Raw genomic sequence first — 19,869 nt, forward strand, 5'->3', positions numbered from 1 at the left:
GACGCGTTTTCTTCGGGGAGCTAAACATTTACGCCCGCCGGTACGGAATCCTTGTCCATCCTGGAATTTGAATTGCGTGCTCTCAGCTCTTTGTGGAGCGCCGTTTGAACCACTTAAGCGGGCAACGCTGAAGGATCTTACTTTGAAGACGGTTTTTCTGGTCGCGATTACGTCTGCTTGTCGGGTCTCGGAGCTACAGGCTCTGTCTTGTAGAGAACCATTTTTGCGCTTTTCGGAGGCGGGGGTCTCTCTGCGGACTGTTCCGTCCTTTTTGCCCAAAGTGGTGTCTTCTTTTCACTTGAATCAGTCGGTGGATCTTCCAGGGTTTTCGACTGTGGATCACTTGGACAAGGGGTCGAAAGAGTTAAGGAAGCTCGATGTTCGCAGGATTCTAATTCGTTATCTGGAAGTTACGAATCCTTTATGGGTTCCCGACCACCTGTTTGTTCTCTGTTCAGGTTCTTGCAGGGGGGCTGCGGCTTCGCGTGCCACGATTGTGCGTTGGCTCAAGGAAGCGATTGGTTCGGCGTATCTTCTGCGGGGCAAGTTGGCGCCTAAGGAGCTCCGAGCTCATTCGACTCGGGCGCAGGCCACATCCTGGGCAGAGGTTTCTCAGGTGTCCACGCAAGAGATCTGTAGAGCAGCAACGTGGAAATCGTTGCACACTTTCACTAGGCATTACAGACTTGATGTCCAGGCAGCTGAGTCTCAGGGGTTTGGAGCGAGTGTTCTCTGAGCGGGACTCTCTGCTTCCCACCCTAGGTAATTTGCTCTGGTACATCCCAGGTGTCTGGACTGATCCGGGTACGTACAGGGAAATGAAAATTAGTTCTTACCTGATAATTTTCGTTCCTGTAGTACCACGGATCAGTCCAGGCTCCCGCCCGTCTGTGTTCTGTTGCTGATGAATAGAGGGAGAGTCCGCTCGGTTCTTTAGCTCCATTGAAGAATTTTGTCACTGTTTTTTGACACTGTTTTTTGCATTTCGGACCGGGCCGTTGTGTTTTTTTCACTGGTCCTGATGTTTTCAATTCCCGCCAGGGGTGCTGTGTTGAATCGTTTTACGTTATGCTTTCATAGTTAGTTAGTCGGACACTTTTATCTTGCTTTGACAGTACGTTCGACTGAGGGGCTGTGGGTGGCACCTTACTATATGTAGGGAGCCCGTCAAGTTTTGCTCTGTCTCCATCTGCTGGTGCGGAGTCACAACCCAGGTGTCTGGACTGATCCGTGGTACTACAGGAACGAAAATTATCAGGTAAGAACTAATTTTCATTTAGAACTGCAGGTTTAACATAAGTCTGCCTTTGTCCAATCCCTTCCAGAGATCCCCTGAGAGAGAGAGCACTTGGATAGTGAAAGCTTAGTCACCCATCCCTCTTCTGACCAGCACTGAGCGCTTAGCTTTCCTTTGCCCTTTGACCTCGTCTCCCATGCTTGTGCACATTCTGCTTCTTTGCCAGGCCTGGGTGTCTCACCCCTCTCTCCCCCCACAGGTGCCTCTTGTTGATCAGTGGGACGATGTGCTGTTGGGAATGAAGGTAGAAAGTTTGAACAGCGATGCTGTGCTACCCAGCCGGGTCTACTGGATCGCATCTGTCGTCCGGATAGCAGGTTAGACTGGGATTTGAAGAGACTTTGTACCATATAAAAGCAATTTACACCAACAGTCTCCAGAGGCTGAGAGAAGAAACCTCCAGTGTGACGTCTTGTGCTGCTGTTAGGCCAACCAATAAGTATTGCTGTTAAAGCTGTTGCTTTGGGCACAGATGAGGCAGGGCGAGGGAATAGTTTAGTTTATAGTAGAGTAGAATCCATTTAGTTTTGGTTACAAATGCATAATTTTATCTCTTTCTGCCACCATGTACCTCCCCATCTCTCCCTGCTTTTTCTTTCTTATCCCATCTCTCCCTCTCCCCTTCTCCCTGCTGACAGGGTACAAGGTCTTACTAAGATATGAAGGATTTGAGGAGGATTCCAGTCATGACTTCTGGTGCAACCTGGGCATGGTAGACATTCACCCCATTGGCTGGTGTGCCATCAACAGCAAGATCCTGGTGCCACCTCAGAGTAAGGATGCATGCCGAGGGGAAGGGGAAGGCCTACGGTGAACAAGGGGGTACAACTGCATATCGCTAGGTGTCTCTTAGGATTCTTTAATTGGGGAAGGAGGTTGTAACCCATCTGCTTTACGCTTGGTGTGCCGGCAGAGGGGATGAAAAGGAGGAAGGACTGTAGAGGGAAGTTTGGGGGGGGGGGGTGCGGGAACAGATGGCTCTAGAATTAGGTAAGGAGTGCATTGGCAATCACAGCTACGTCTTCACCTTTTCCAGGTATTCATGCCAAGTTCACAGACTGGAGAAACTTCCTGATGAAGAAGCTGGTCGGGGCGAATACCATCCCTGCAGACTTGCACATAAAGGTAGAAGGAAACGGTGGTAAAAGGGGCAAAATACGCATGCAGGGACAGACACTTGTACAGGAAGGCACACACATAGGGCTCGTTCAAATTTTCTGGTTACCCTGGAAGGCTTAAAAAATTTGGCATCCTCTTTTTCTCTCCTTTCCCACTACTGCCTGTACCACTATTGATGTGTCCCAAACCTCTCCCCCGCCCCTCACTACCAATGCCTCTCATTGGGCTTTCAGTGCTAGTAATGATGATGCATGCATGCATGAGGTCATATAGACACACATATAATAAGAACATTTTTATATAAAATATGTGAGTCGTTATAAAGCTATTTTACTTAAGTGTACAGCTCCTATACTGAAGGAGGCAGGCAGAGAAAAAGGACAGGGAATGTGTGAGGTGAGGAAGAGAAAGAAAGAGACCTGTGTGATGCGAGAGATGAGGAAGAGAGACTTATGTGAATGTCCCTTTTAAACAGTCTGGGCAGATTCAGTGATGTAATCAAGAGACAAAGGGTTGAGATAAGAGAGGAGTTCCCTGTACATACCCAGATCAGTCCAGACCGTGGGATTGAGCCTCCTGTCCAGCAGATGGAGACCAAAACTGAAAGGGTATCCTATATCAGGACAGAGCCTACCCTGCAGCCCTTCAGTATTTGTCTGTCTCCAGCAGATGCAGGCAGCTCACCCTGCGGTTCCCTTTCCTTATTACTTTGCTTTTGCCCTGTGGGGTTTTTCTTTCTCTATTTGACCAAGATCAAGCAAGTATTATTCTTTTTAAAAAAAAAAAAAAAAGAGAAAACGTTTGAAGAGGCTCTGTTTATTTCAGGAGACAGCGCTGTCTCCGTGCTCTTGGGGAGCCTAGGGGGGCTTGCCCCTTGAGTTTCTCAGCCTAGGCTCCTTTCCCGGTGACCAGTGTGTTTGGGGCGATACTGGTGGTCCAGTCACTCCCCCTATATATAGCTGCCTTGGATGTTTAATTCCCCGGCTGTGCTGACAGGGAAGACCATCCCCCTGCATTTAAAAAAAAAAAAAAAAAGAGAAAGAAACGTTACACACTGCATTTTGGTAATCGGCAGCTTGTTTTTACCTCTGCTTCAGTCAGAGAAGGGAGCGAGCAGGGTTCGTTCGCCTGTACTCGCTCCTCAGAGCAGCACAGCTCAGCTGTTTCTCCTACCTCTCGGCGATTCCTTCCTGTCAATCATGCCTCGTTCACATCTATGTTTAGCCTGCGGGGAGCCTGCCTTGCGGCTCTCCCGCAAAGGGCTTTATTCCGGGTGCCTGCCGGGTAGGGAGGGTCCCTCCACGGCAGCAATCAAGCCGGCCACCTGGGGGCGGTCTTCTCGCCGCGTGGCCAGGCCGTTCCCTACTCGGCAAACCGCTGGAATGGCGGACATTTTGGGAATCGGTGCAGCTCCCGATTCGGGGCTGCAGGAGGGAGAAGACCCAGATTTTCATGTTTCTCCTCCCAATTTAAGCCCTGTGCGTCCTCCGGATGAATTGCCTGACCCTCCCGCCCCTCCCCCACCCTCCAGAAAATCCAGGCCACTTTTTTCTGCGGATTTTGTGCTGCTATTGCACAAATCTTATCTGGCAAGTCTACAAGAAGAGAACCTCCCCCTGCTAAGATTCCTCGGATGCCCACCCTGCAGTCTCCTGCAGCGCTGGATGGGCAAGGCTCCATTAGGGTCCGGGTAGTACTGGGGGTTGTACCCCCCCCTCCCCCCCGGATCTGGCTCAGCCATCCATGGTACCGGATCCGGATTTGTTGACACCAGGTCCCCCTCTGGAAAGGGATGAACCCCGAGTGCTCCACTTGTTCCAGCCGGAGAGGCATTGAAATCGTCTGTTCATTGTGCTGCAGCAGTAGAAAAAGCAAACAGAATGTTGGGAATTGTTAGAAAGGGAATGGTGAATAAAACGGAAAATATCATAATGCCTCTGTATCGCTCCATGGTGTGACCGCACCTTGAATACTGTGTACAATTCTGGTTGCCGCATCTCAAAAAAGATATAATTGCGATGGAGAAGGTACAGAGAAGGGTGACGAAAATGATAAGGGGAATGGAACAGCTCCTCTATGAGGAAAGACTAAAGAGGTTAAGACTTTTCAGCTTGGAGAAGAGACGGCTGAGGGGGGGATATGATAGAGGTGTTTAAAATCATGAGAGGTCTAGAGTGGGTAAATGTGAATCTGTTATTTACTCTTTCGGATAATAAACTAGGGGGCACTTCATGAAGTTAGCATGGGGCACATTTAAAACTAATCGGAGAAAGTTCTTTTTCACTCAACGCACAACTAAACTCTGGAATTTGTTGCCAGAGGATGTGGTTAGTGCAGTTAGTGTAGCTGTGTTTAAAAAAAGATTGGATAAGTTCTTGGAGGAGAAGTCCATTACCTGCTATTAATTAAGTTGACTTAGAAAATAGCCACTGCTATTACTATCAACAGTAGCATGGAATAGACTTAGTTTTTGGGTACTTGCCAGGTTCTTTATGGCCTGGATTGACCACTGTTGGAAACAGGATGCTGGGCTTGATGGACCCTTGGTCTGACTCAGTATGGCATGTTCTTAATATGCATGAGAGAGACTTGCATGTACAACTTCCATTTTATGCAGATCTCACTCATGCGCATATTCATTGTAGATATCCTGAAAACTTGACTTGTTAGGTGTGTGTTGAGGACTGGGTTGAGAAGCACTGGTCTATGGCATGTTGAGCCACCTGTTCCATAAGATCTGAATATGGTCCTTTCCCGACTACTGAATCCTACTTTTGAGCCTTTGGAGTCAGCTTCTCTACAGTACTTGATATGGAAGGTAGGGTTCCTCATCACAGTAACTTTAGCTAGAAGAATAAGTAAACTCCAAGCTCTTGTCCACTATCTTCCATGCATGCATTTCCTCCACAAGGTTCTCTGAACTCACCTGAAGTTTCTGCCAAAGATTGTCTTGGTTTTCCATATCAATCAATCCATTGTATTGCCTATCTTCTTTTCTAGGATCCACAAGCATGAAGGCATTAAAAAAAAGTCCTATATGCTCTGACTCTCACAATATGCTAAGGTACTTTTTGCAAACTAACTCAGCTGCAATGTAAAACCTCTCAGCTGTTCATCTCATATAATTCCAATAGGCTGGAGTAGCTGTCGCCAAGTGTATCTTGTCTGACTGGCTGAATGCATTCACCACTGCTACACCTTAGGACTGCAAGTGACCGTCTCTGTGAAGGCTCATCAAGTGAGAGCCATGGATATTTTCATTGCTCATCTTTAAGAAATAATCTATTGAAGACAGTCACAAAGCTGCAACTTGGTATTCATTCGTTCATATCTTTTGTCCCATTTCTGGCTTGATAACCTCTCAAAGACTGATGTAAATTTGGACAAGCAATTTTGCAAAATCTGTTCTTGCTGTAGTCCACTTTCCATGGTGTGGGCCAGGTTGCTTACTAAATAAATGCTTCTCTGCAACCCTCGGCTGGGCCTTCCCATCCTGCTTATCAGTGGAAAAAGCAGCTTAATGTAAACGGTGTTTTCTGTTGATAGCAGGATGAACTAGCCATGGAATACCTGCCTGCCTCCCTGGAGAATCAACTACATAGCTAGATTAGCTCTGGGATAGACTGAGGAGACTTACGAGACAACACACATGCACAGTAGAGCTCAAAGCTCTACTAGCTTGGAGAGAGAAGTACATTTGGTATTACTAGATGATGCCGCCTACTTGTAATGGTTAATTCATCCTGCTATCTACAGAAAACACTGTTTACTGTAAGCAAACTTGCCATCGTTCATAATGGCTATGCTTTGGAGTTTTTCTGTCCTTTAGCAGAACCCTTTATTGTTTCCCCTTGCTCATCCACTCAGGAGAGAGAAGTGATTTCATTCAACTCTACATACTCTCTTAGGCATAGTCACAGTAGTTCTGGTCCCACGAAGTCAATGGGGCCAAGGTCAGTATTCAGTTTTTTGTCACATTCTAGGTCTTAAAGATGTCAACAAAGAGTTGAAAGTGCCTCATTTCAGGAAGGAGACCTTGAAGACTGCGATATTAATGGTAAGACAAAGGGAATACCTTATGTCTTTGGATCTCACTGAAGCACATCTCCATATTTCAATAAGGAACATCAAACACTTGTATTTTGTAATTTTAGGAGGTTATTTTCAATTTCAGACACCGCCTTTCTGTATAACTAGTGCTCCAAACATTTTCCAAAATAATGATGGTAGTAGCAGCATATTTACGTTGCAAAGGAGTTCTAGTGCTTCCTTATATGGACAATTGAATGATTTGTGTAAAATCAGTGCAAGAGATGAGGAAGCAATAGCTAGAGTAATTCAGCTGCTTCTTCAGGAACTGAGATGGGTCATAAACTTTGCAAAGAGCAAGTTGCAACCTTCTCACTCCCTTGAGCATCAGGGAGCTCAATTTGACACAGAGATCATGTTTATTTAACACTGCCAAAGAGAGAAAGCAGAAAAAAATCTGCTTACAGGGAGGAAAGTTGGGCAGCCTTTTCTTTTCTTTCCTTTTTTTTTTTTTTTTTTAAAGAACTTTATTGAAAGTGGCAGGGAGCAATTTAAAACTCAACCTACAGAAAAAACAAAACCTAGGTGTCTATATATTTTTTTAAGATATGAGGGGCCAGAAGGAGGGAAAGAGACAGGTTCTGAGAAGAAGGGAGCATGAGTGAGGATTGTGTGGGGGATTGGATGGAAGAGAGGGAGTAAGGTATTTAAATGAGATGCCGGGGGGGGGGGGGGGGTTCCGGAGAAGGAATAAGAGAATTTGGAAGGGTTTTGAGGAGAGGGACTGTAAGTGAGAGGTGTGGGGAGATTGGAGGAAAGGGAGTGAGGAGATCAGAGGGGGAATGCAGGGGGTAATGCGTGACAGGTTCAGAGGTACTGTAGAGTGTCAGTGAGGGACTGGAAGGGGCTGTGCGCTGTGAATGAGGAGAATGGAAGGGTGTGTTTGAATAGACAGTGTTTGAGAGGAATGGAGGGGTATGGGCTATGAGTGGGAGAATCAATGTCTGGGAGAGTGGTGTGAGTGGCCCGTACTTTCCTCTCCTAACCCTAGAAACCCCCTCTCCAGATTCCCTTTTCCCTCCCCTCCCCTCATTTTCTTTCCCTCTCTTTACTCTGTGTCTGTCCTCCTCCATTCCTTATCCCTCTAATCCTCCTGCTTGAGATTTCCTCCCTCTCCATTTCCTGATCCCCTTCCCCTCCATCACCAATCAAGAAGATTCCCTTTCCTCTAATAAAGAACCACTTTAACTGGGCACAGAAATATCAGAAAAGGACTTTCCTTTTAGAAAGTACAAAAAAATACACTATTTAAATTGCAAATATGTGACAAATTGCATAATTTGCATATAATTGCTGCAGAAGTTTGAAAAATCCACCACAGAATCCTGAAAAATCTGCCACTGGAAACTGGAGATTTTGCTTCTAAAGGATGACATAATCAAACCTGTTTGTCTGTGTCTCCATCTGCTGGTTGGTGAACATAACCCATGCTTCTGGACTGGTCTGGATTCAAGGGAAGGAAATTATCAGGTAAGAACACATTTCTTCTTAAGATGCTAACGTTAGTCTTTAAGAACTTTCATGGTACTTAGCCAAATGACTGGTTATGTGTTTATTTATTTGTTTGTTTTTTTTTTTTTTTATATTTATAGTTTATTGGGTTTTTACAAATTTATACAAATTGCAAAAAGAAGGAACAAAATTTTTTTTGGTATAACAATCTTAGCCCACTATAAATTCAAGTAAATCTTTCTATACCTCAATCTTATAGTCCACTACATGGGAGGAACCATTAACAAGCAAAACTCAAAAGAAAATGTATTTCTATCAAATTACATATAGCTGGATTACTTTATTTATTGCAGTTATTTTCTAAATCATCCTCTTTCTTTATCTACTAAAAATGTTTCTAAATGAGATGGGTCCTGGAAAATAAACTTATTCTTCTGATACACTATTACACATTTACAGGGGAATTTAAGAAAATATGTTGCCCCTATGGACAATACTCTAGATTTCAACATAAGAAATTGCTTCCTCCTGTACTGGGTAGTACGTGATACATCAGGAAATACCTGGACTTTATAACCACAAAACAAAGACTCTTTATTCCTAAAATATTTTTCAAGAATATTAACCTTATCCTTCTCTCTGCAAAAGGTCACAAGAAGTGTGGCTCTTTGTGGTATGTCATCCACTGACGACTCCAGGAAGGAGGTCAAATTAGGGGACTTTTGTTGGATACTGTCCATACCTTCCTCTCCTTCCTGTCTCTTTATTCTAGAATTCAAAGCATAATATATTTTTGAAATAGATTGATCATCTATATTTAATATAAACAAATTTTCTTTTAAGTATTTCTTTAACAACTCAGTGGCTGAAAGGAGTCTGGTCATTGGAAAATTTAAAAACCTCAGGTTTCTAACCCTATTCTCATTTTCCAGTCTCTCAATTTGCCGCTGAGCTGTCAGAGAATCCTTAATAAAGGAATGATTTGCAGTTTGCAGGGCTGCTATCTGTACTGTAGCCTCCCCGCTTGCCTCCTCTAATTGTTTTAAACGATTATTATGTAATTCTATATTAGTTTTTAACTCTAGATTTCCTTTATTAGTCTGGGCCATAAATCCTGTCATTACCTTTTGCAAATCATTAATTGCTCTCCATACATCCACCAGGGTTATATTCTGAGGGTCTATGGTTACTGGACTTAATATTTGTAGTCCAGGTCCCTCATTAGACCCCAATTCCACCCCCTCCCCCATTACTGTGGGAAGAGGTATATCATTATCCATAACACTTTCTTCCATCCTTAAACCTGATTGAGGAAGTACAATTGAGTCCAGGTGAGGTTGAGTTAGTAACTGCTGGCTCGGGCTGTCTGAAGCTCCCGAGGAAAAGGATATTTCAGGTATTGTATTGCGGGCAGATTGACTTACCCGCCTTACAACATGTTGGTCCATCGGCCCCCTAGCCTCCGTTGTCGCTGGAGATGAAGTCCAAACTTTTGATTTCCTTTTCCTGCCCATATGGTTAGGTGTAGTAATAAGAAATTTTTTTCGCCCAGGGGCGCGCCCCTTTGGCGCGCGGCTTCCCTGGATTTATCTCAGCGATTCCGGCCCCTCCCGATGACGTCACTTAGGGGGCGTGGCTACGGGCGGCACGATGGAACAGCTCCGAGGGTGAAAAAACGGAGCTTGTAGCCTGCCCTTCTCTGCCTACCTCTCGAAGAGAGGTTTCCCAGCTGGAAGTCCTCCAAAAGTCACAGCAGCTTCCCTGGATTTATCTCAGCGATTCCGGCCCCTCCCAATGACGTCACTTAGGGGGCGTGGCTACGGGCGGCACGATGGAACAGCTCCGAGGGTGAAAAAACGGAGCTTGTAGCCTGCCCTTCTCTGCCTACCTCTCGAAGAGAGGTTTCCCAGCTGGAAGTCCTCCAAAAGTCACAGCAGCTTCCCTGGATTTATCTCAGCGATTCCGGCCCCTCCCGATGACGTCACTTAGGGGGCGTGGCTACGGGCGGCACGATGGAACAGCTCCGAGGGTGAAAAAAACGGAGCTTGTAGCCTGCCCTTCTCTGCCTACCTCTCGAAGAGAGGTTTCCCAGCTGGAAGTCCTCCAAAAGTCACAGCAGCTTCCCTGGATTTATCTCAGCGATTCCGGCCCCTCCCGATGACGTCACTTAGGGGGCGTGGCTACGGGCGGCACGATGGAACAGCTCCGAGGGTGAAAAAACGGAGCTTGTAGCCTGCCCTTCTCTGCCTACCTCTCGAAGAGAGGTTTCCCAGCTGGAAGTCCTCCAAAAGTCACAGCAGCTTCCCTGGATTTATCTCAGCGATTCCGGCCCCTCCCGATGACGTCACTTAGGGGGCGTGGCTACGGGCGGCACGATGGAACAGCTCCGAGGGTGAAAAAACGGAGCTTGTAGCCTGCCCTTCTCTGCCTACCTCTCGAAGAGAGGTTTCCCAGCTGGAAGTCCTCCTATTTGTTTGTTTTTATGTACCGAAGTTCATGGAAGACATCACATCGGTTTACAATCTACTAGATAAATGAAGCTTGACCGACGTGCCGCAAATGCGCAGTAGAGAGCAACTCTATCGCGCATGAGCGGGCAGCACGTCGGTCAGAGCTTGCCAGTAACCAAAATGGCGCGGTGAGGAGCACGAGCAGTAACGGCGGCAGCGAGCAGTAGCAGCAAGCAGTAGCAGTGGCAGCGCGAGGGAGGGAGGGACCTCCCCCGGAGATCTTCCGTCTGCGCCATCCGAAGGGGTTGTGAATGAGGGGAGGGAGGAGGAAGTGACTGAGGGGAGGGGAGGAGGGAGGGAGAGAGTGACTGAGGGCGGGAGGAGGGAGGGAGGGGAAGGGGGGAGGAGGAGAGAGGGAGGGGAAGGGGAGGGGGGAGGGAGGAGAGGAGAGAGTGGGGGAGGGGGGAGAGTGACGGAGGGGGGAAGGGGGGAGGAGAGTGGGGGGAGGGAGGGGGAGGGGGGAGGGAGAATGAGGGATAAGGAAATGGACTGAAAAAAAAGGTTAATGTAGCCCGTTGTTACGGGCTTAACGGCTATTAAAAATATAAAACAGACAGTTCAGAATATAAAATGAAATACAAAGTTTTATTTATTTATTTATTTAAAATCTTTTCTATACCGTCAAGTAGTATACCATCACAACTGTTTACAGTGAGGCACCTATATACATCTTTGAAAACTGTATACATTAATTCTATCTATAGCAGGGATGGGCAATTCCGGTCCTCGAGGGCTGCAAACCAGTCGGGTTTTCAGTATATCCTTAATGAATATGCATGAGAGAGACCTGCATACACACTGCCTCAGTTGTATGCAAATCTATTTCATGCATATTCATTAGGGGTATCCTGAAAACCCGACTGGTTTGCAGCCCTTGAGGACCGGATTTGCCCACCCCTGATCTATAGGACGTGCCATTAAAGTCCGGTGACATAGTTTCATAATAAAGACTATTTGCAAAAGTTAAAAATCTTGTCCTTTTCTACGCTTCTCAGTTTTAATTGCATAACTTTATCGTAATGTATGATTTGTTTTAATAAAACACACTTATTGAACATAAAGGTGCTGCGTTCTGATGTTCTGCTGCCAGAATTCATATTCCACTATCCACTGCTCTCTTTGTAAAATGCTTGCTTGTAAAGCCAGGTTTTTAAACTTTTTAAATATTTTGAAATCTCTCTGTAGTCTAACTTCTAAGGGCATGGTGTTCCACAGTATTGGTCTGGCTAGGGATAGAGCCCATTCTCTAACCTGGGTTAGTCTAGCTGTTTTAACCGAAGGGATGGTTAGGAGTGCTTTGTTCGCAGGTCTGAGGTTTCTATATGGGACATGAACACGTAGTGCTGTGTTCAGCCATTCTGCTTTTTCGTCGTGTATTAATTTATGTATTGTGCAAAGTGTTTTGTATTGAACTCTGTATTCAATGGGTAGCCAGTGTAGTTCTGCTAGAATTTCGGTAATGTAAGTATTCTTGCAGCAGAGTTTTGCAGTATTTGGCGTGGTCTTTTTGTTGTGTATGGTAATCCAAGAAGAAGGGCATTACAGTAGTCTGTGCTAGCAAATATTAGTGCTTGTAAGACTGTTCTGAAGTTTGTCAAAGTTAATAAAGGTTTTAATTTCCTAAGTACCATAAGTTTGGCGTAACCTTCTTTGACTTTTAGTGATATGTGTTGTTTGAGGCTAAGTTCTGTGTCAATAATTACACCGAAGTTTCGTACTTTTTTTAGTTATTTCTATTTTCTGATTATTTTTGGGCAGTATTGGGGTTTGGACGATCGTTAGATTTTTTCGTTGTAAATGAAGAAATTCAGTTTTCTCAATGTTAATTACTAGCTCCATTTGGTTTATTAGCTGTTTGATGTCTAGGTACATATTTTCTAGATTTAGTGTTTTTTCCAATATGTCTTCAAATGGTAGAAGTAATTGAATGTCGTCAGCATAAATGTAGTGTATGACTCCCATGCCTGCTAGGAGGTGGCATAGCGACAGCAGGTAAATATTAAATAGTGTGGCTGATAGTGCTGATCCCTGTGGAACTCCTGTTTGTAGATTTATTTTTTCTGACGGTACATTATTTATTCAGACTTGGTAAAATCTGTTACTTAGGTATGATATGAACCAGGCTATAGTCTTTTTGTGTAGTCCTATTTCTTCTAATTTCTTTAAAAGTATGTCGTGATTTACTGTGTCAAATGCTGATGATAGGTCTAGCATCATCAGGATGTAATATTTTCCACTATCGAATCCTCTCAGGATGTTGTCCATCAGTGAGAGCAGCAAGGTCTCAGTGCTGTAGTATTTATGGAATCCATGTTGTGCAGGGTATAATATATTATTGTTATCTAAATGTTCAGCCAGTTGCTTTTGTACAGTTTTTTCTATTAATTTTGCGATTAGTGGTAAGTTTGATACTGGTCTGTAGTTGCTCAGGATAAGGGGATTGCTGGTTATTTTCTTTAGAATTGGTTTAATGATTGCCCCTTTTAGTGTGTCCGGCATGGATCCTTCTGTAAAGGATAGGTTTATGATTTTTGTTAATATAGGGGCAACTATGTTTGTTAATTTTTTAATGTCAGTAGTGTGCAGGGTGTCAATTATATGTGGGGCAGGATTTATCTTTTTCAGCAAGGATTCTACTTTAAGGTCTGTTGTCTCATCAAAACGAGACCATTGTCTGGCATCACATTTTTGCATTTTAATTTCTTGTTTGGTTGTATTAGGGATTTTGGTTCTTAGTATTGCTATTTTGTCATTGAAAAACTGTGCTATTTCATTGCATCTATTTTCAGGTAAGTTTAGGGGGGGCCTCTGTTTTATCGTTTGTGAGATCTTTAACTATGGTGAATAATGTCCTTGGGTTATTTGCAAATTTTTCAATTTTAGAGCTGTAGTATTGTTTTTTTGCGTCATAAATTATTTGTTTGTAGTAAAATAAGTGTTTTCTGAATCTAGTTAGGTTTTCATTTGTGTTATGTTTTTTCCAGTCTTTTTCTTTTTTTCTAAGCTTACGTTTTACTTTTATTTTTCATTGTACCAGCGGTTTGTTTGTTTTATTTCTTTGATGTGTTTATATTTCATGGGGTTGATTTCATCTGCTAGGTTGTTTAGTTGTTTCTATCCATGCTTTTGTTGCCGCGTGGCAATCTTTATAGTCAAGTTCTGTTAGTTTTTCCTCTAATTTGTTTCCTAATGTTTCAGTGTTATAAGGCGGTCTATATTTAAATTCAATTGGTTCTGTTCTTTGTTTTACTTGGGGTTTAAGATGTTTGATAGTGGACTGGATGAGAAAGTCATCTGACTATGGGATTTGTGAATAATCTGTTTTTATTTGTTCTAGGTAGCTGTGATTTATAAATGTGAGGTCAAGGGAGTGTCCTGCTTTGTGCATGGGTTTGTCCGTAATTAGGTTAAAACCTAGTGCTGTCATTATATCTAATAATGTCTGGCAGGTGTTAGATAATGGGTACATGTCCATGTGGAGATTGAAGTCTCCTAGCATGATAGAGGGTTTTGATGAGTTTAAGTGAGTTGTGAAGAATTCGATCAGTGGTGAAATGTTTAGTTCAAGTAGGCTTGGAGGGCAGTAAATCAGGCAAATCTGCATATGGGCTGTTTCAAAAATTGCAATTTCGTGGTGATTTGGGAGTGTTGGTAAAAGTTTGCATTTAAATTTTTTTTCTATTATTAAAAGTAGACCGCCCCCTCTTATTTGCTCGGGGAATTGAAAAGAAATCGTAATTTCTATGTGCTATTTGTTTTTTTAGCACAGTGTCCAATTTTTTTAGCCAGGATTCGGTAATTGCAATGAAATTTGGTTTGATGTCATATATTAGATCCGTGATAATTAGGAATTTTTTTTGTTATGGATTGTGCGTTCACAAGTAAAAAAGTAATCATTAATAATTTATTTAATCCTTCATGGTTTGTGATTTTGGTTCTTTTAATTTGTACAAGGTAATTTGTATTTGTTTAGTTTTCCTTACAGGGTATCTATCTTTGCAGTTCATGTATTTCTCCCCATATTTACCATTGTTTATGCAGGTTTTGATCTTTTGTGTTACCTGTTCTTCTCCTTTGGCATTCATCATCATTATTGTCCAGATATGTCGTTCGTTTCTCTTCGTCCTCAGCTTCTCAGGTTGTACAAAGGGGCGTACAAAGGGGCATGCCCCTTTGTCACCCCCTTCAGCATGCGACGCCGGCATGCGGCACCTCCAGGCTTGAGACCGCGCTTTTATCCCCCCGGCGCGCTGTGGTGACGTCAGCAGCGTCGGCCTGGGGAGAAGGAGCATGGTCAGACCTTCCGGGGCCTGTGGAGAGAAGAGGAAGAAGCAAGGAAAAGAAAAACAGTGCCAGTTAGTGTTAACAGAAACAGTAAAAATGCACAAATAAAATTTTACATAAAACATTAAAAAAAATATAATAAAATAGTAGGCAACAAGGAAATTATGGGAGGTAAAAACAAAATCTGTCGTCATAAATTATGCCTCTGCTTGTTGAAAGAGCCAGGTCTTTATTCCCTTCTTAAATGTTTGAATATTTGGTTCTAATCTTAAATCATGTGGTAAGGAGTTCCATAATTGCGGCCCTGCAAGAGATATAGCTCGCTCTCTTACAGTGTTTAGGTGTGCTGATTTGGGGGAGGGTATCTGTAAAGTCCCATTGCTTGCTGATCTCGTAATTCTCTGTGGAGTATGGAAATGAAGGGCAGCAGTAAGCCATTCTACTTTGTCATTGTAAAGTGTCTTATGAATTAATGATAAAGTTTAGAAATGGATTCAGTGTATTATCGGAAGCCAGTGTAGTTCCTTTAGAATTGGAGTTATGTGTTCTGTTTCCTAGTTTTTGTTAGTATTCTGGCAGCTGCATTCTTCAGAAGCTGAAGGGGGTCTGGTGGTAGATGCAGGAAGGCCTAATAATGCAGTAATCAATTTTTGAAAAAATAAGTGCTTAGAGTACAGTTCTAAAGTCATTTTTATGAAGCAGCGGTCTTAATTTTTTTAGGACATGTAATTTAAAATAGCCATCTTTAATTAAATTATTTATCCAATTTTTTTAAGTTTAATTCGCTATCAAGTGTTACTCCAAGATATTTGACTTCATGTGAAATAGAATATCTGTTCGAAGTTGTTGTCCCTTTTAGATTGGCTTGTTTGTTTAATTTATGGCATAGTATGAGGAGTTCTGTTTTGGATGGGTTTAACGATAGGCTCATTTGTGCTAAAAGTCGGTTTATGGTGCATAGATAGATTTCCCAAAGCTTTAAAGCAGATTCAGTAGTGTCAGTGTTTGGGATTAAGATTTGGACATCATCGGCGTAGATAATATGAATTAGTTCTTCTTACTCCTTATGTTCTGCCGATAAACCTGCTGGTGGTTCCCTCCTTTAAAGAGCATTATCTCCAATCAACTCTCCATCAAGTTTTTTTGGTGGCAAGGCCAAATTTAAGGAATGCACTCCCACAGGAATTTCGTGAAATTAAGGATTACAAGCTCTTTTGTAGAAGGTTAAAGCCTCCTCTTTTTTTTTTTTTTTTTCAAAATAATTTTTACTGATTTTAAGTAATATGTATCAACGATGTGGTGGTGTTAGGTTGAATTTTATTTCATTGTGTTTTCATGTATGTTGTATGTCATATTTATGTTCAAATTGTAAACCTCAGAAAGAGGATGTCCCATTAAAAGTGGTATATAAAAAAAATTTTAAATAAGATTTTACTTAGAGAGGGAATAAAGACTGAGACATTAGTGTAACTATTAATCTTAGACTGTTTAAACCACTGTAACATTCAATACTTGGGTTGCACTGAAGAATTATTAAAGCATCTTCAGATTTTACAAAACACTACTACCAGATTGCTTTTTGCTGCGAAAAAGACGCACTATCATCTTTATATTTTATAGACTTCATTGGCTACCTGTGACTTTTAGAATCAAGTTTAAAATTTTGTTATTAATATTTAGGGTTCTTCGCACTGGTCAGCTTCAATATCTTTCAAATCTTTTACTTCCTTTAAAGCTGTCTTTTGTTTTAAGATTCTCACAGCAGGAACTACTTATCCTCCTGGCCAAATATGCTAGGAACAGACTCAACAATCAGCCTTTTCATATGCTGCTCCATATTTATGGAATATTCGTCCTCTTTCAATCAGAATTGAAAAAAACTATTTGAAATTTCAAGAGTCTTGAAGCATAGCTATTTTGACCGGTTTATATTGAAGAGAAAAGTTTGATTATCTTTTGTATTATCTGTTTTATTGTTTAAAGATATTTCATCCAATGTTTTACAACAAAATTTCTTAAAATTATATTTGTTATATATATATTGTTTTTGTTTCTATTTTGTTTTATTTAGTATTTTGTACCTGTTATACCTGTGGTAGTACTGTAAATCGCTCTTGTTTTGTTAATTGAAGTGTGCTTTACAAAATAAAATAGATATTGCCATCTGACCATATTTATCAGCAGGACTGTCCGCTACTGCTGGTTTAAATGGCGTATTGTGAGTGGAGGAGGGGTTAGCTGGCTGGCCACATGTCTGAGGGCAGCTGGGCAGGTTAAATCCCCTGGCAGGATCCAGAGAAGGAGGAGGTGCTGTGTCCGGGGGGTGTGTGTGTGTGTGAGTGCTGCATTACGTGGGGCCCAGCTAGCCATATCCTGCATGATGCTCATTAATTCCCCTACTCTTGGGCTCATGCTGTTGCTAGGATGGAGAGGCATGAGTGACTCCACATGTGCTCAGAAAGGAGCTCCTGCATGTTTAAGAATCATTGCTGATGTCACTCGTTGCTATGAGGTGCAGGTCTGAACCTAAAAATCAGGCAGTAGTGACTTTTCCGTGGCCCCACCTGATTAAGTCTAATGGCACACTGGTTGGGGAAACACTGCTCTACGGCTACGGTCCCCATATAAGCAATTCCCTATGCTAAGATGTTTAGAAGGTCCCTCATATTTCTGTCTGCTTACTCATTTGTGTCTTTTGTCACTGCAATCCCATAGAAAGGCAAGAATCCCTATGCTGGGAGGAGGGATGGGAGCAAAGGGAGGAACAGGCATGCCCTTAGTCCCTCTTACCTAAAAGAAGTGAATCTTGCTCTCCCTTTTCTTGTTCTCTGTCCTGTCACAGATGGCAGAGAGCATGAAGTACCTCTTCCGCCAGGGGATGCGTGTGGAAGTGGTGGACAAGACATTTGTGTCACGGATGAGGATGGCGGTCGTGGACACAGTGATTGGTGGCCGGCTGAGGCTGCTCTACGAGGACGGCGACAGCGATGATGACTTCTGGTGCCACATATGGAGTCCCCTGATCCACCCTGTGGGCTGGTCCAGGAGGGTGGGCCACAGTATCAAGAAATCAGGTACATGGGGGCAGAAGAGGCGCCACGTGGTGAACAGAATAATAATCTCTCATTTTCTCTGTCGAAGTTTTCTCAATAGAAAGTGCACTGCACTGTAATTACACATATTGAAGAGTGCCACCGAATACAATGGTGTAATTACTCTGCAAACAGGGTACATTATTGTGATTATACATCAGAGAGCTAGAAACCTACATTCAGTGTTTTTACATCTGCTTAAACCCATTTGGATCCATGCATTCTTCTCTCACTCTGGTTTTGCTTCATCATCAACTCGTGATGTCATATCGCATTGCAACAGCTGCTTTCTGATTGGCTCAGGCCAGTTATGATTGCATATTCTGAACAAGGCACAGGAGCATGTCAGCACCGAGATGGCGATCATTTTGTGCATGATGCTCATTTCTTTTGTAAGGTCTGTTTGCAGATTACTGATGTAACATTTAAGTATCAGGTTGAAAAATGCTAGATCTGTGGTTTGTTTTGTGTTTTGTTTTTTTAATTCAGACCTTCATGGATGTCTCCCTTGTGCCATGTCAATGGTCCTGACCAATGGTTTCCTCTAATTTTTTCCCAAGGCATCTGTGGGTGTACCCTACTGTTGGGAACATAATTTTTGCACGGGTGGTAGCAGCAGTGTTGGGGGTGCTTCCTCTTCCCCCCCATTTTTTAAGGCTGATCTCTTGGAGGATGGGAAGGGTCTCCCTGTTCTAAAGTTGATCTCTTGGGGGTGGCTCGGTTGCTGTAATTACTGTGTCCACCTGCCACTGCTGAGCTCTCCCCCCACAGCCCCGCAGTGCTCTGGAGCTGGGCTGCCCTCTCATTCCCTGGATTACTGGCAGAGGTAGGAAGGACACCATCTCTTCCTCCTCCTCTCTCAGTTCTCTGCCAGCTACTAGGACACAAACCATAAACTACAGCCATCCTGCCTGCTATCTCCCTTCCTGCCTCTCCCTTCCTTCTTGCTGCTAACTCATCTGCTCCTGCCTCCCCAGGGCAGGGGGTGAGAAAACTTTGAGAGAGTAGCCCTACTTCCATCCATGCAGTTAGTTGGTCCCTTTCCCACCTCAAAGTTAGGTTACATCACAAACAAACACACGTGTGTGCTTGCTAGTCTGGTTTCCTGGCCTGGTGTCGTCTCTCTTCAATCAGTCAGAACTTGAACGGGTTACCAAGCAACCAGCCAGCAGCTCAAAACTCCAGTTTCCTTCCTCCAAGTTGCTGAAGCAATAAATGTGCAAACAACCACCTCACACCCAGACAGACAGAGAGACAGACATACCACACCATATCACAGAAATACAGACACAGACACTGTTTTTCTTTGTTAGTTCTCTCTCTTTTTCTCTAGATGGCCTGGCTGAGCATCACTCTTTCTCCCTCATGGTCTAGCTGACCTGGTTGGTCTATCTAGGTGTCTCTCTTTCCCTGCCTCCTTCCCCCTCCTCACCACCTTACTGCTACTTTTATCTGGCTGGCATGGGCTTTATTCATCTTCTGCTGCCCTTCGCTTGTCCCGGACTGCCCACCTGTCTGCCAGCCTATACTGCTATCCACGTCGCCTTTCCCCGTTTGTGCCGGCTCTGTGAGCGCATTCAGATCTCACTGGCAGGCAGCGCTTCTGTAGGATGATCTCATTCATCGCTGGTCATGAGTTTTGAACACTCTCGCAGGGCCAGCACAGACTGAAAGGAGCGGTTGGGACAACAGCACGGGCTCTTGGTTCTGATCATTGGTCTTGGCAAGGCTAGTGATAGGGAAATCAAGCCATCACACAGCACACCTGTGGGTGGGATTTAGGGCACATGTGTTTCCAAGGAGAGCCACTTATGTGAACCCAGATGAGCACTGTCGTTGCCACTGACATGGTTAGGTTATAGATAAGGGAGGGTGAGGTCAAATAAGAGAAAAGCTCTGTTGGTTTCAGTGAATGTCCATGGTGCTATTTAATGTCAGAAGTTCAGTGTTCATGTACTATGTAGAATATATGTACACACATACACTAAACGATACTTAATTTTAAATTCTGTTTTGCCTTCATTTA

General features: G+C 43.4%; 1 protein-coding gene across 2 annotated transcripts in view; it reads left to right on the forward strand.

The window, feature by feature from the left end:
* The window catches only part of L3MBTL2 (L3MBTL histone methyl-lysine binding protein 2), a 120,404-nt gene that overhangs the window by 33,000 nt on the left and 67,535 nt on the right, over positions 1-19,869 (forward strand). For both annotated transcript variants that reach the window (XM_029590461.1, XM_029590460.1), the window contains exons 6-9: positions 1,497-1,614; positions 1,936-2,070; positions 2,334-2,422; positions 17,594-17,825. In XM_029590461.1, the coding sequence (XP_029446321.1) occupies positions 1,497-1,614; positions 1,936-2,070; positions 2,334-2,422; positions 17,594-17,825 (574 nt within the window). The remainder of the gene's footprint in view (positions 1-1,496; positions 1,615-1,935; positions 2,071-2,333; positions 2,423-17,593; positions 17,826-19,869) is intronic.

This window comes from Rhinatrema bivittatum, chromosome 2 (genome assembly GCF_901001135.1).
Source record: "Rhinatrema bivittatum chromosome 2, aRhiBiv1.1, whole genome shotgun sequence".
Classification (NCBI taxonomy): domain Eukaryota; kingdom Metazoa; phylum Chordata; class Amphibia; order Gymnophiona; family Rhinatrematidae; genus Rhinatrema; species Rhinatrema bivittatum.